The sequence below is a fragment of the Vipera ursinii genome (genome assembly GCF_947247035.1).
Source record: "Vipera ursinii genome assembly, chromosome: 8".
Classification (NCBI taxonomy): Eukaryota; Metazoa; Chordata; class Lepidosauria; order Squamata; family Viperidae; genus Vipera; species Vipera ursinii.
Window position 1 is genome coordinate 22,266,415 of NC_139519.1, and position 15,215 is coordinate 22,281,629.

General features: G+C 45.4%; 1 protein-coding gene across 2 annotated transcripts in view; it reads right to left on the reverse strand.

Moving 5' to 3' along the window:
- GRAMD1B (GRAM domain containing 1B) overlaps positions 1-15,215 on the reverse strand; it is a gene marked incomplete at its 5' end in the record, with an annotated part of 100,089 nt that overhangs the window by 15,836 nt on the left and 69,038 nt on the right. For both annotated transcript variants that reach the window (XM_083368615.1, XM_083368616.1), the window contains 8 exons: positions 511-654; positions 1,784-1,970; positions 2,335-2,494; positions 3,015-3,130; positions 3,767-3,847; positions 5,005-5,100; positions 5,239-5,342; positions 7,599-7,683. In XM_083368615.1, coding sequence (XP_083224741.1) covers positions 511-654; positions 1,784-1,970; positions 2,335-2,494; positions 3,015-3,130; positions 3,767-3,847; positions 5,005-5,100; positions 5,239-5,342; positions 7,599-7,683 — 973 coding nt within the window. The remainder of the gene's footprint in view (positions 1-510; positions 655-1,783; positions 1,971-2,334; positions 2,495-3,014; positions 3,131-3,766; positions 3,848-5,004; positions 5,101-5,238; positions 5,343-7,598; positions 7,684-15,215) is intronic.

Consider the following 15,215-nt stretch of genomic DNA (forward strand, 5'->3'; position numbering starts at 1 on the left):
TGCTCATCTCCGTTTCAAAGCCGAAGAGCCAGCGCTTGTCCGAGGACATCTCCGTGGTCATGTGGCCAGCATGACTAGACACCAAAGGCGCACGGAACGCTGTTACCTTCCCACCGTAGTGGTCCCTATTTTTCTACTTGCATTTTTACGTGCTTTCGAACTGCTAGGTTGGCAGGAGCTGGGACGAGTAACAGGCGCTCACTCTGCTACGCGGCACTCGGGATTCGACCCGCCAAACTGCCAACCTTCGGATCGACAAGCTCAGCATCCTAACCCACTGAGCCACCGTGTCCCACTGACCTTAGAAGGTCACAAAAGGGGACCACATGAAAATAGGAGCCAGTTGCCAAGTCTCTGAATTTTGACCATGTGGGGGGGAAGGCTTTGACGGTCTTAAGTGTGAAAAACGGTCAGCAAGTCAGTTTTTTCAGTGCTATCGCAACTTTGAACAGTCACTAGAAAAATGGTTTGTAAATCAAGACCTAGCTGTACCTGCTGAGGAGCGCTTACCAGAAAACCGTCGTTGCTCCATGAAATCCCTTAGGAACTGAGAGTTTGTGAACAGCAGATCATAGAGCTTATCCACACTGAAGTTGAAGACTTCGTTCATATACTGCCGCCCGTTCAGATCTTCATAAAAGGCCTGGACCTCCCCTGAAGAAAAAAAAAAGTGGAGAGCTAGCATGACAGATTCCTGGGTGACCTATCTTGGCAAAGGAATAAGCAGAGGATTTTAAATGCCTATAAAAATAGAACGCTGACGCTCCAAGAATGGAAAGTGGGTCTAGTGTCAAGAGTGAAAATGTGGCAACTGCATGCCTCTCCGTTTTCATCTTGCCATTAGAATAAGGGACTGGGGAGGTGTTGCTTTCGAATGGGTTAGTTAAGAGAAACAAAACCTCTCCAGTTCTACAGTGGGCAGTGTGGAAACCTTTCAAGGACATTCTAGCAGGTGTGAAGCAGACAGCAGACGGGTCTCACAACAAAGGGAACTTGTTTACATGTGTTATGTGGACATCTGGGGGGAGGAGGGGTTTGGCTGGGAAAGTCATTGTTATAAGCTATGGTCTGATGCCTTGGGACTTTAGAGTTAGTTTTACTTCGCCTTTACCAAGCCATATATTCAATAAAAAGTAAGTTTTTCAGAAATGAAAATGATCTTGGACTTTTATTTAGCTACTTGAACTGGAGGTTGACCTCTAGGTCCAAATAGCTAAGTCCAACTGTGTTCAAAAAGTGGACCATAAATGCAAAAGCTTCAGTCAGAATAGAGCAGGGAGGAGCAGGGAGGGACCTTGGAGGTCTTCTAGCCCAGCCCCCTGCTCAAGCAGGAGACTCGGTACTATTTTCAGACAAGTGGCTGTCCAGTCTCTTAAAAACCTCCAGCTTCAGAGGTCTTCAGGGCAACATGACCCACCACTATGATCACTACTGTTTGAGAAGCTCCTTCACAAGTCAAAAATCTACTTTCTTTGATAATATCAAACTTTTCTCTAGCTTAATTCTTATTATGGAATTTACCACGAGAAATATTCATGGAGCCTGGTAACCATTAACCTAATAATACAGATTCCCTAAGTAATCCAACATAGAAATATTAACACAAAAGATGTCATGTTTCTCAGAAAAAGTAAGATGAGAACACAGAATGTGAATGTGAAGTGAGAAGGAACTCGTTAACTTGGAAGCCCAAGTCAGCTGCTATGGTATCAAACATGGGTAAGACACAGTAGGACAATAAACCCTAACCCCACCATGACACCTGTGGATGCCAGCCAAGCACCTTCATCATGAGTCTCAGAGGAATCACTCAGTTCAGTTGGAATGTCCTCATTGTCATTGAAATCCAGAGACGGAGAAATCACAGGGGCGATGATGTCAATCTTGTCTTCAATGAGATTTGCAATTGTCATCTCCTTCTCGGCCAGTGTGTCCAGAAGATCATCTTCTTCAGGAACTATCCCTTCGTACTAGAAGGACACGAAGAAGAACATGAATCACTGTTACCTTGGGAAAGCTGGATCTGGGAGGGGGAGGAGGAGGAGGAGGAGGAGGAGGAGGAGGAGGAGGAGAAGAAGAAGAAGAAGAAGAAGAAGAAGAAGAAGAAGAAGAAGAAGAAGAAGAAGAAGAAGAAGAAGAAGAAGAAGAAGAAGAAGTTGTTAGTAGTAGTTCTCTCTCCAGTACTAAAACTGTGGCCCAGCTTCCTTTGATGTGAGCACTCAGAAATTAAAACCCCAAATTAAAAACCATAACAGGTAGACTCTATGAATAGAGGGCACTTCTTTTCCAGATGCGAATTAAAGATTTAAAAAACTGAAGGGAAGAAATACCTACCGGGATCGGAGGTTCATTGTTTGATGAAGGGGTCAACGTGTTACTGTTGGTAACTGACTTCTTGGGAAGCTGAGGGCTCACTTCAGCTTTGACCTCCATGCTACTTTTGGAGGAGCTGTCGTTGACTTCATTTTCTTCCACTGGGATCTCCTCACAGTAACTAAAAAAAAAACAAGCAAAATCCCGGTGAATTGGATCAATCCCATGGTTAGTCTTCTTACTAAGCATTGAAGATCAAACCTTGTGGAATAAAAATGTCCACCTCACAGTGCTGCTGGGATCACCAAAGAGGGAGTCCAGAGAAGCTTCAATTATCATCTTCTCTTTTACTTTGACACACCTATTTTCTAGCCAAATTCCATTCCAGAACATCTAAATATTTTCCCACTTCTCCCGTGGGTTAAACGTCTTAGCGAATGGGAGACAACGATAAGGTCTTCTGAAGTTCTCAAGGCTTTTTAGAGCTTTCAAAGAAACATCCAGGCTCCTAACATTTCAGACTGGAGAAGAGGGCAATCCTGTGTGTCTTTTATGAGGTAAACATCTCTGCCGAAATTAAGGGTAGCGTGAAATTAATGGTAACAGTATTTCTCATCTTTGTAACTGTAAGCGAAGTGGACTTCAACTCCCAGTATCCCAGCCAGCATTTTTCATAACTTGCTTTAGGTAAAGCAGCTTACCCCATGGTATTGAAATCTTCATCAGGAGGAACATAATCTTCATCATCACTCGTCAACCCCAGTTCACTGCCGTAACACTGATGTACAAAATGCCAGAGCTCTTTTGGACACAAGGGCTGGAGAGGAAAGAAGCAATGAATCCGTACCTCCCATGGAAAGCAATGAATCAGCCAACAGACAGCATCTCTAATACTTCACTCCAAAGAGCTTTAGAAGCATGGCCACCCAAATGTGAATTCGCATGCTTGCCAAGAAGGGGGGGTGGGGGGGGAAACCACGCTCACAGCACGGCAACACAACATTGGAAACCTCAACCCACTCTCACACAAAGAAGCTCCCGACAATGGATCTACAGTTTCAGCTCCTCCTCCTCCCATCTTTTGTTTTTAAATGCATATGATAATCATCCAGGAACAAAAACAATTTGAACCGCAGCTGTGTTGTGGGTTTGTGTGTGTCTGTTGATTCATCCTTGGAAGGCATTAGACCGACTACAAAGCTCCCTTTATTGCAAAGGGGGATACCCTTCTCGAAAATTAGCATGTGAAAAAGGTTAAACACATCACCACCGTCAAACGGGTAGGGAAAGGGAATGCATTCTTGGGATCCAAAGCGAGCAGCTACCGGGATGAAATTATCAGCCATTTTATGAGTTATCAGATCACTCGGAAGGAGCAAGAAGAAAGGAAGGCTGGGATGGTCGCCTGAACAGGCAAGAAATTTGATAAATAAGATAAATCAATACTTCCTACCTTTTCAAGGAGGGCATTCTGCCAGAGGCGAAACATCATCATATATGTCCTATCCCGGGCACCAAAGGAAGTGAAAAAGTGCTGGGAAAAGCAGAAATTCGGGTGTGTGAGACAAATCAGGAATAAAGGTTGCATGAAACGATTGCATTAAAATACATTAGCTAAGAGAAAGAGACCCTGAGCTCATGATACGGAGGCCGAAAACTGTATCGGAAGTTGAAAACTCTACCGTAGCAAAGCAATTTGTGATTTATGCTGGGCCCCTTTATTACATGATCTGCTTCAATTCATTTTCTGGCAGCTGGGTGGTCTGGAAAAAAAAATACAAAAACCAGAAGACTTGCTTCAAAGTGGTTTAAAGCTGAACCACTTTTCCAGCAAGCATAATGCCATGCCTGCATAAAAGCGCAACTGGCACCCAGATTCTATTAACCTTCCCCTGGCCGTGGTTATTCAGATATTCCGTAAGGAGATTTCCCAAACAAAGAGACAAGCTCAACACTCTTAAGTTTCCAAAGCAAGATGGGATCAACCTGTGGAAGACAGACAAATCTCCCATCAATAGATGGAAGTTGGACCAATGTAGCGGGCAACAGCTTCCCACACCGTCTGCTCAGAAATAAAACCACACAGACTCGCAGCCTGCTTCTTTCTCTCAAAGAGCGATCTAGGTCAGGGGTCCCCGACCCCGGTCTGTGGACCGGCACTGGGCCGCAGCATGCCACAAACCGGTCAGTGCAAACAAGCAACAGGCAGCACACAAAACCACACACCCCTCCAGTCCACGGAAAAACCTCTTTCCACAAATCCAGTCCCTGGTGCCCAAAAGTTGGGGAGGGGTAGGCAACTGATCTAGTTGATGTAAAGGCTCTGCGAATAAAAGATAAAACAGGAACTCTTCAGGGTAGGGACATGCTTTGCTGGCCATGCCCAGAAGGTACCTGATTTTGCCACCAGCAAACAAGTTTTGCAAGGTTTTGCCTTGCCCCTAACCTTTGGAAAAACTTGCTTAACTGGTGCTCGGAAGGTCCTACTACTGGAGCTCTAAGGCATTTTCAGCTGTTAAAAAAAACAACATGCATGTTTCTTGACAAACTGATTTTTGAGCCATGGTTGATCCACTTGAACACAGCTTCAGTCCTGTCCAAGATTCCCTGTTCCCCCAACTCCCGGATTTGTCCTTCAGAGAAAGTCTTCTGCTCTTGCCAATGTGCACTGGGGAAGACAGTAGAACGTACCTTTTCAGTGTCTGTGCAAACTTGGATAGCGTTAGGAATGAGCCGTGCAGTTTTTTCCTTGGTCATGGTGCAGATGTCCTTCAAACGGATGGTCAACTGTACCAACAGATAACACAACCATCATTGGGAGGGGAGGGAGGGGCCGAAAGGAGAAGGTGAGTAAATGCAAGCTTTCAGGGTCGACCCACAGCAGGGAAAGTCCTGGGGTGGGGCGGGGTGGAGAAGACAACTCACCAAGGTTTCCCAGCGGAAGATGTTGCTGTAGAAACATATCCAGTTTTCAGAGAGGTAGAGCCGACCTTGCAAGAGAATATCTCTTTGAAGTGCACAGGAGTAATCTGGAGGAAAAGCCAAAGGGAGTGACATGATGTGGCAAAAAGATGATATAAATATTTATGTGGAAGCTAAAAATAACTGGGTGCTGCTGTACGTGGTAGAAAGTAAACAGGGACCTCTTGGCTTGCTTGCAGTCTGAACAAGAAGAGCGGAAAAACAAACTCGGGAAGGTGGACAAAAGGAAGGTAAATCAAAGGGAGCGGGGGGGGGGGGAAAGAAGGGGCAATATTTTGGCAGCAATTATTTAAGAACCCTTCAAAAGATAATATCCATTAATAAAGATAATGGACAGACTAGAGCAGGAGGTGTCAAACTCAATTTCATTGAGGGCCGCATCAGCATTGCGGTTGCCCTCAAGGGGCCGGGTGGGTGTGGCCTGGGTGGGCGTGGCCTACTGGGTGGGCGTGGCTAGAGTGCCTATGGCCTACTGGGTGGGCGTGGCCAGCTCTACATCCTTCGCATCAAGGGTGCCTATGGGGGCCTGGGCAGGAGTGGGACAGATCTGAGGGTCTCTGGCAGGAGGAGGGTCTCTGGGCCAGGGCCAAGGCAGTGGGGGCCGTTCCCTCACTGTTTCCAGGATGGCTTCGTGGGCCGCATGAAACCACTTCGTGGGCCACATCTGGCCCCCAGGGCTTGTGTTTGACATGTCTGGACTAGAGATTACACCGGGGAAAATAATAAGTACAATGCAGGTAGTCCTCAACTTACGATCACAATTCATCCCAAAATTTACGTTGCTAAGTGAAACAGTTATGTGAATTTTGCCCCGTCTTTACGGCCTTGCTTGTTAAGTGGCTCACTGCGCTGTAAGAAGGTTGTTAAATGAATCTGGCTTCCCCGTTGACTTTGCTTATAAGAAGGTCACAAAAGGGGGATAAGGTGACCTCAGGACACTGTAGAGAGATACAGAATACTCATTCTTTGCTGACATCCAATCCCGGTGTAGATTTTGGCAGCCAAGATATTACATCAGTAAAGAATAAATTCTTTGCTAAATTCAGTTAATTGTTAACTGATTAAATGGAGTTTCCTCAAGTTTGACCCTTCACGCTGTCACAGATAAAAAGAAACTACTTCTGTTCACTTGGAAAGGGAATATGGCTTATTTCGCCACTACAGTTTGTTCACTAATTGCCCTTAACCGTCATCAGGTTGGCTTACGTATAACTTTCTTTTCCCTGCTGCTAGAAGCAAAGTTCCTGCTGGCATAACAAAACCAGTAAAATTGCCTTTAAAAAAAATCACAGAAGTGTCATATTGATTCAGACTTTGAGCTAATTAGGCAATAAGGATAATAATAACTGTTACAGAGCAAGAGGCTCAGATCTCTGACTTTAACGCTTCGGAGGCCAGGTTTTCCTTAAATGTCGAAATGGATGTTTTCTGGATTTTTTTAAAAATATGGTATTAATCATAAGTTTGTTTGTTTGTTTCCTGTTTCAGGCAAAAGTCTATAAGGGGTTTCTAGTCAGCAGTAAGCGTAGATACAGCGCTGTCTTTTTTCTCCAGTCGAAGGAGTAAAAAGTTTAGTTTTCAAAAAAGATCGGTTCAAAATCTCCAGTCCTGGATATGGAGATTCTCAATCATCCAGCTCATGGTTATCCCAAAGGTGCTTCTCAAAAGGCACCTGCGGATTTTTTTTCTTTGTTTTTTTTTCCTTGAAAACGTTTCGCTTCTCATTCACGAAGCTTCTTCAGAATCAAAAAAAAAACACTGATTGATACCTTTAAAGGTAAAGGTTCCCCCGCACGTGCGTGCTAGTCGTTTCCGACTCTAGGGGCTGGTGCTCATCTCCATTTCAAAGCCGAAGAGCCAGCGCTTGTCCGAGGACGTCTCCGTGGTCATGTGGCCGGCATGACTAGACGCCAAAGGCGCACGGAGCGCTGTTACCTTCCCACCGGAGTGGTCCCTGTTTTTCTACTTGCATTTTTACGTGCTTTCGAACTGCTAGGTTGGCAGAAGCTGGGCCGAGTAACAGGTGCTCACTCTGTTACGCGGCACTCGGGATTCGACCCGCCAAACTGCCGACCATCTGATCGACAGGCTCAGCGTCCTAACCCACTGAGCCACCCACCTTTACCTTTGATACCTTTAACACACCTTTAATACCTTACCTTTCAGATAGGCTGAGATGGAGAAAATGTTTCTTTCTGGGCAAAGAAGAATCTTTTCTCCAGCCTCAACAGATGGGGCTGGCTTTTCAGATCCTGGAGGGCCTTTGCCGTCACTGGCCTGGAAAGAAGGGAGGGTTAACTTACCAACAATGAGGCGCTCGGTTTCGGGAAGCTGCTTGAAAAGTTTCCTGAAGTCTTCATTCCGTTGTTTGTAGGTTGGACTCAACACCTGGCAAGAGTGGAAGGCTCGTTAGAAGGAAAGGTCAGAGTAACAAACTGAGGGAAATTCTCTATTCTCTGTCTACAAAGTCTCCCCCAAGATGTGCTCAGTTCCTGGGAGGGAGGGAGGGAGGGAAAAGGAGAGAGAGAGAGAGAGGAAAAGAGAGGGAGAGGGGGGAGAGAGGGAGAGACAGAGAGAGAGAGAGAGAGAGAGAAAGGAGAAAGCGATTCAAAGCAAGAAAAAGCATATCAGATAGATAGACAGACAGACAGACAGACAGGCAGGCAGACAGACAGTAACTATATCAGTCAGGCAGAAAGACCATCCATTCCATCCCAATTACTGATGCCTTAGCATTTAATAGTGAAGAAACTACCACCTGCACCAAACAACTACTGAACATTTTCATTAAAGAAAATCTTGTTTTGAGAGTCGCCTCATCATCCTTTCCCCTTCACGTTAACCAAGAACAAAACGCTCAGCGATACCAAAGGATTCAACCGGCAAAAGCCCTCTGCGTATCAATCCTAAGCTGCCTCTAAGCAAGAGGGAGAAGAGCATCTTTTAGGAGGCCTGTTTTTGACAGGACGTCACTCACAGTTGGAATTTCTTCCCAAGCTGAATCCCAATAACCTTCCGGAAAATCGCGCAGCCCTTCCAAGTGACACAGCAGACGCTGGTCCTCCAATTCTAAGAGAAAGCGCCAGAGAATCCCACTTTCTGAGAGGACGTCCATAACGCAGCGTCTTCCGTTCTCCAAGTCTTTTACTGGCACACAGGACAAAAGCCCTTTACTTCCACAATTGCCAGCAAAATAAGAAACCAGAGCCGGCGCTTGCAGTAGTAGGCACTAGACTAATTTTCCCCATCCACTCATGTGTGGGTTTGGAGACTCCAAGGCGTAGTAGGGAAAGGCAATCCACCTCTCCAAGAAGATCAAGTTCATTCCCGTCTAGGCCAATCACAGGAGATTAAATGCCCGGCTCCCTCGCTTCACTGCACTTCGCAAAGGTGCCTCAAGCTGGAGGAACTCTCACATTTCTGCTCTCTGAAAAGGGGTGTCCGGGATCAAGCCGTCCCCTCTTAATGGGCTCATGCTTCCAATTCCAAACATTGCCCGTGTCGAATCTTCGCCATTCTAAACCGTGGCGAGGAAGCACTAGCCAAGTCCGTCACAAGCCAACTGCGCTTCAGCGGTTTATTCCAAAAGTCAAGTCTGGCAGAATCTTCTCAAGTCTGGGTCTTCTCCTGGGAGCTGCAAATCTTCCCGTCTGGTTTTAGTTCTTCCTTCTCAATCCGGGATAAGCAAACCGGTAATTTTACCGCAGGGGAACTTTCCTCGCTTCCTCTCTTCTCTGAAAAGGCAGCTTTGCTCTTGGCTTGTGTTGTGTTTTTTTTTTTGTTTCCTACTTCTTCTTGTAGAAGAAGCGGGTGTGGAAAAAGACAACAGAATGCTTTACATTTCAGCCTCTGGGTGATTCTGTTGGCCAATGCCCGGGAGTAACCCAGTCTCGGCCCTCCCATCCAGCAGATGTTTCCTGTAACGCAAAGTTGCTGGGCCGAGTTTGTTTTGGAGGGTGGAGAGAAGACGACAACAGAGAGAGCCAATCTCCAGCGTGAAACCCCCAATCCTCCCTCCCTAGTGACTGTTTTCTGAGCGTGCTCGCTTCACACGGACCTTCCAGGACAGCGTTGAGGGGTTCAAGAAGAACTGTCGTTAAGTCGAGGACTATCCGCAGAGGCAAAGTAAGAAGGCAAAATAATCTAAATCCATCTGATTTGTTCATTGCAACGGCGCTCCCTCCCACCAGTCCTGGAATGGTACAACTCAGAGGGTGCTTCTTTACCAGGTTACCACAAGTAGTCCTTAACTTACGGCCACCACCGAGCCCCAAATTTCCGTCGCTAAGCAAGGCAGCTGTTAAGCGAGTCACACCCCGTTTTACAAGCTTTTTTTGCTACAGTCATTAAGTGAATCATTGCTGTTAAAGTGAATCTCATGGTCGTGAAGTGAACCTGGCTTCCCCCGTTGACTTTGCTTGTCGGAAGCTGCCTAGGAAGATTGCAAAGGACAAGCCCAGGACGCTGCAATTCTTGTAAATTGCATGCCTTCCACCAAGCACCCAAGTTTTGATCAACTGACTGCAGGGATGCTGCAACGGTCATAAGAGCCGTGGTGGCGCAGTGGCTAGAATGCAGTACTGCAGGCTACTTCTGCTGACTGCCAGCTGCCAGTAGTTCAGCAGTTCGATCCTGACAGAGCTCAAGGTTGACTCAGCCTTCCATCCTGGAAATTGGACCTATTGAACTGAGCTGACAGGTGGCACAGTGGTGGGAAGACAGTATTGCAGGCTGACTCTGCCTACTGCCAGCAGATCAATCCTGATGGGGCTCAAGGTTGACTCAGGTCGGTAAAATGAGGACCCAGATTGGTGGGGGGGGATATAAATGGAATTTAAAAAAAAATGCTGACTCTGTAAACCACTTAGAGAGGGCTGTAAAGCACTATGAAGTGGTATATAAGCCTAAGTGCTATTGCTATCCTTCCTTCCTTCCCTCCCATGGTGATGCAGTGGTTAGAATGCAGTATTGCAGGCTGACTCTGCCCACCTGCCAGCAGTTTGATCCTGCCCGGCTCAAGTTTGACTCAGCATTCTATCCTTCCGAGGTTGGTAAAATGAGGACCCAGATTGTTGGGGAGCAATATTCTGACTCTGTAAACCCCTTGGAGAGGGCTATAAAGCACTGTGAAATGGTATGTAAGTCTAAGTGCTATTGCTATGAGTATGAGAACTGGTCATAAGTCACCTTTTTTCAGTGCCGTTGTAACTTTGAACGGTCGCTAAAGAAATGGCTGGCCCATCTGTATTTCTTTGCTTCAACATTACATGCTTCTGTGGTCTCTCTAAAGCAGGAGTCCCCAACCCCCGGTCCATGGACCGGTACTGGACTGCGACATGCCAGCAACTGGTTCACACAAACAAACGAAGCCCCATCCATGGGATGCAGGCAGCACACAAAACCACGCACTCTCCGGTCCGTGGCAAAACTTTTCTCCAGGGAACCGGTCCCTGGTGTCCAAAGGATTGTGGACCTCTGCTCTAACGGATCTCCGAACAATGCACAGCCTTCTGTGGTCTCTCTAAAGCAAGAGTCCCCAACCCCCGGTCCATGGACCGGTACTGGACTGCGACATGCCAGCACCTGGTTCACACAAACAAACAAAGCCCCATCCATGGGATGCAGGCAGCACACAAAACCACGCACTCTCCGGTCCGTGGCAAAACCTTTCTCCAGGGAACCAGTCCCTGGTGTCCAAAAGATTGTGGACCTCTGCTCTAACGGATCTCCGAACAATGCACAGCCTTCTGTGGTCTCTCTAAAGCAAGAGTCCCCAACCCCCGGTCCATGGACCGGTACTGGACTGCGACATGCCAGCAACTGGTTCACACAAACAAACAAAGCCCCATCCATGGGATGCAGGCAGCACACAAAACCACGCACTCTCCGGTCCGTGGCAAAACTTTTCTCCAGGGAACCGGTCCCTGGTGTCCAAAAGATTGTGGACCTCTGCTCTAACGGATCTCCGAGCAATGCACAGCCTTGTATCATCACCTTTATGAGATTTAAACTGGACACGCTGGCCTATGTCTCTGCTCACAAACCCGAGTTCCATCCTGACGGGCTCCAGACTCCTGACTCAGCCTTCCATCCTTCCGAGGTCAGTAACATGAGGACCCATATTGTTGGGGGCAATATGCAAATAGTTTTTTTCTACATTATAAACTACCCAGAGATGCTGTAAAGCACTATGGGGCGGTATGTAAGCCTAAATGCTATTGCTATGATCGCGCCACTTCTATTGAAAAAACAACTGGTCAGGGGTTGGCCTATTCCTGTAAATGAACCAGTAGGTAGCCCAGGGCACCACATTTCAAGCAAAACACATTTTAAAATCAATGTTTTTTAAAAAAAACAAAAAAACAAAAACAAAGGCTATTTGCTCTTGCAGTTTGAGGGGTAGAGACAACCTCGTGGTTTATTTAGGACATCAGTGGCTGAAAACAACTTTGAGCCACCCCGGGCAAAAGCAGAACAACTCTACTGTGCCTTTGATTTGATTGATTTGTCCTCTTTGAGAGATGGGTGGGTGGGTGGATGTGTGGATCGATGAACGGATGGGGGAAACCTTCAAAAGATCAGAAAGTCTCTTATCTCTCTCCCTGCCCAAAGTAGAAGGAAACAGCCCTTGGAGAAGCAGAGAAGGGAGTAAACATTAACTCTACAGCAAACACAAGGAGCCCGGACAGTCTGGCACCGGAAGAGCAGGAAGCTAATGACTGGGGGGTGGTGAGGTGGATGACTTAGCAGGAGACATGATGGCTCGGTCTCCTTTGGGTTTGGTAGACCAGGAGTCTTTGGTCACGAAAGCCCAGCTGAACCTGGTAGAAGGAAACAGAAGAGGCCACGGAAGAGAAAGCGTGGCAGATGGAGATGTGCCCAAGCCAGAAAAAAACATGAGAATGAGTAAAGGTCGCCAGATCCAAGAGCTGCGGATCATAAAAGGTAGAACAGTCAGAACATGAGATGGTGGGAAGGAGAAGCTACCATGTTGATCCTAAGAAAAACTAGAAGGCAAGGGAAGACTTTCATGGTTGTATTGTAGCTCAGGTTGAAAAACAACCACCACCTTTTATTACTGCAAAACACATACAATTATCATCTGATGCTTTTGTTTCATTTGCACTGAGCCAAAGGCCTCTGTTACAGGTTATCAACAGATCACGAGCCAGCCAATAATGCTGGAATACATTCAACCAGGAATATATTTAACAGAATAACCCCCCCCCCCCCCGCTTTGTGATTTAGGAGAGATCCATGGGCAAAAGAGTTTCCCTGTATTTCATATCAGTTAAGGAACACACTAACCTGAGACAGGCTCTCTAACATTAAAACTTTTTTTTTCAAATAGGCCCAACTATTTAAGTTTTATTTTTAATATAATACTTTAAAAAAAGAGAAAAGTCGCATTCTTAAGTCTCGGAGTCCTCTTTTTAAGTAATAATAAGTAACAAAATAAATGTACTTTAAATTAATCCCCAGATAGTACTATCTACTGCAGACAACATCACTTAAATCAAAATTGGCCTCAGATTTCTTGGTTTGATGTTAGGGCTTATCAGCTAATACATCAACCGAGTTGAAATACAGAGATTTCCTAATTTTCCTGCCTAATTTTCCTAAACAAACAATTCAAAATACGAACTTGTTGTACAGGTAGTCCTGACGGAACAACTACTTGTTTAGCGACGATTCAAAGTTACAGTGGACCCAGCAAAAGCCATTTACGACCCAGTTCCAACTTTTTTTTCCCCGCTTTCACTGAATGGTCGCCCTGTCCATTTAACAATCATGGCATTCAGAAGAAGAAAGAAGAAAGAAGAAAGAAGAAGAAAGAAGAAAGAAGAAGAAGAAGAAGAAGAAGAAGAAGAAGAAGAAGAAGAAGAAGAAGAAGAAGAAGAAGAAGAAGAAGAAGAAGAACAAGAAGAAGAACAAGAACAAGAAGAAGAACAAGAAGAACAAGAAGAACAAGAAGAAGAAGAAGAAGAAGAAGACCCAGACGCACGGGCACCTCCATCAGGACTCAGGAAGGAAATTCCAAGCTCCATTTACAGGTCTTAACTACCTGTGGAGCAGATTGCCACCTGGCACAGCAAATCCTCATGGGGAGTGGGGCTATGGAAACAACTACGAAGCGGAGATGCCTGCTAATCATGAAGGCTCAAATCAAACTGTTAAATGGTCAAGACACGCAACATAACACGATCTAGGAAGCTAGGCAGATGGCGCGTGAACAGACACAAGTTTCTACTGATGAAAGCCTACAAGGGGATGCTTGCTTTAAAAGGTGGGAAGGCAAGATGAACTTTTGTGCCTCAGAAAGTTCACTAGATCGGAAGGACTGGCAAAAAGGACATCACAACAGTAAGGAAGGCTGGTAGGAGATCAAACAATCAGCAAAAACTTGCAAGAATAGTGCTGGTGTCATTGACGCTTTTACCATCAGAGATCTTCTAAAAAGTTACATGGTCCGAGTCCATTCCAAGGCAGACGTTCTACAGCTCCGTACATAACTGTTTTATTAGTAATAAAAGAGGCCCACCCAAGAGGCCAAGTCTTTTTTTGTTTTTCTCCAGAACTTAAGGTGAAAGGTATCTCTCAGATCTGGGCAGTTTCCTCCCTTCTTTCCAGGTTTCATTCCAGACCATGAGAATTATAAAACAGAACCAGCCAACCTCTTAGGACTCGAGTATAATAAAGAGTGGAATTTTGACAACTTGGATTTAGGGGCGGGGGGGGACGGGACAACCAGCCCTATTCTATAAGCACGGTTTTCATCTGGGGACAACGAGCAGGAGGACAAAGGGGGGAAATAATCCAGCGATAGAGCAGTCATTGCTTACTCTTCGGATGTGTTGTCTTTCGTGCTGAAGGTACATGGAGGAGAAACAAGGTGACAGAAATAAAAGGAGGATAGGGCAGGTGCTGCTGGCTTTACATGCATGTATGAAATACAAAACCCGTCACACAATATTAGACCAGCCATCACCTAGTCTATGAAAACAATTGCAACTTTTTTTCCCGCTTTATCCATCAACCTCTTAACATTGCAAACTTCACAAAGATGATTTGTCCTTGTTGGAAGATGTTTTGGGAGGACCATCTATGAAAAGACACTTGGGAGGTGCTATTGGCCGACTACACGGATGTTCTGAAAAGGAAATGCCCGTTGGAGTCTTCTTGACCGCTGCCAATCATGGATAATCTCCTATGAAATAATTACTCATGCTGTATAAACACTATTACTTAGGAATGTGGTGAGCAGCTATCACTACGAGTCAATTTCAACACGGTAATTTTTGTTCTTGCTATCATCCTGCCCTACAGCCTAGATTTGCCCACACCTAGTCCTTCAGCTAGACTAGGCATTGGGAAATCTAGGCCTCAGGCAGAGAAGCCTACTGGATGACCTTGGGTTAGTTATTCTATAAAGACTATAAAGAAAACAAAGAATTCAAATTGAATTCTTCCATGCTTTCAGGGGACTTTCCTCTAAATCTTTTTATTTTACACAAGGGACTAAATATATAAGATACTTAAATACATAGTCACAGCAAATTTGTTTTATAGTAAACGTGGGCTGGCGCCAGGTTTTTGTTGTTTTAATATTTTAAGTTTTAACCAGTTTTAAAATGATTTTATACATCTTTTAATTCTTGATTGGGAGTCGCCCAGAGTTGGCGGAAAGATGGGCAGCTGCGTAATTTTTTTTCCCAATAAATAAATGAATACATTTACCTGACGTTTAAGAATAAACCAAAGCTGATGATTATTGGTCTGTTTTTAAAAAGTACTGAAACACAAGTCAAATAATCAGGCTGAATGAAGGACTGAAGATGGAGGGCGAGTGGTCTGCTTCTCCAAGAAATTATATCAGAACGTCAATTTTGGGCATCCAAATTCACAAGAGAAAAGAAGAA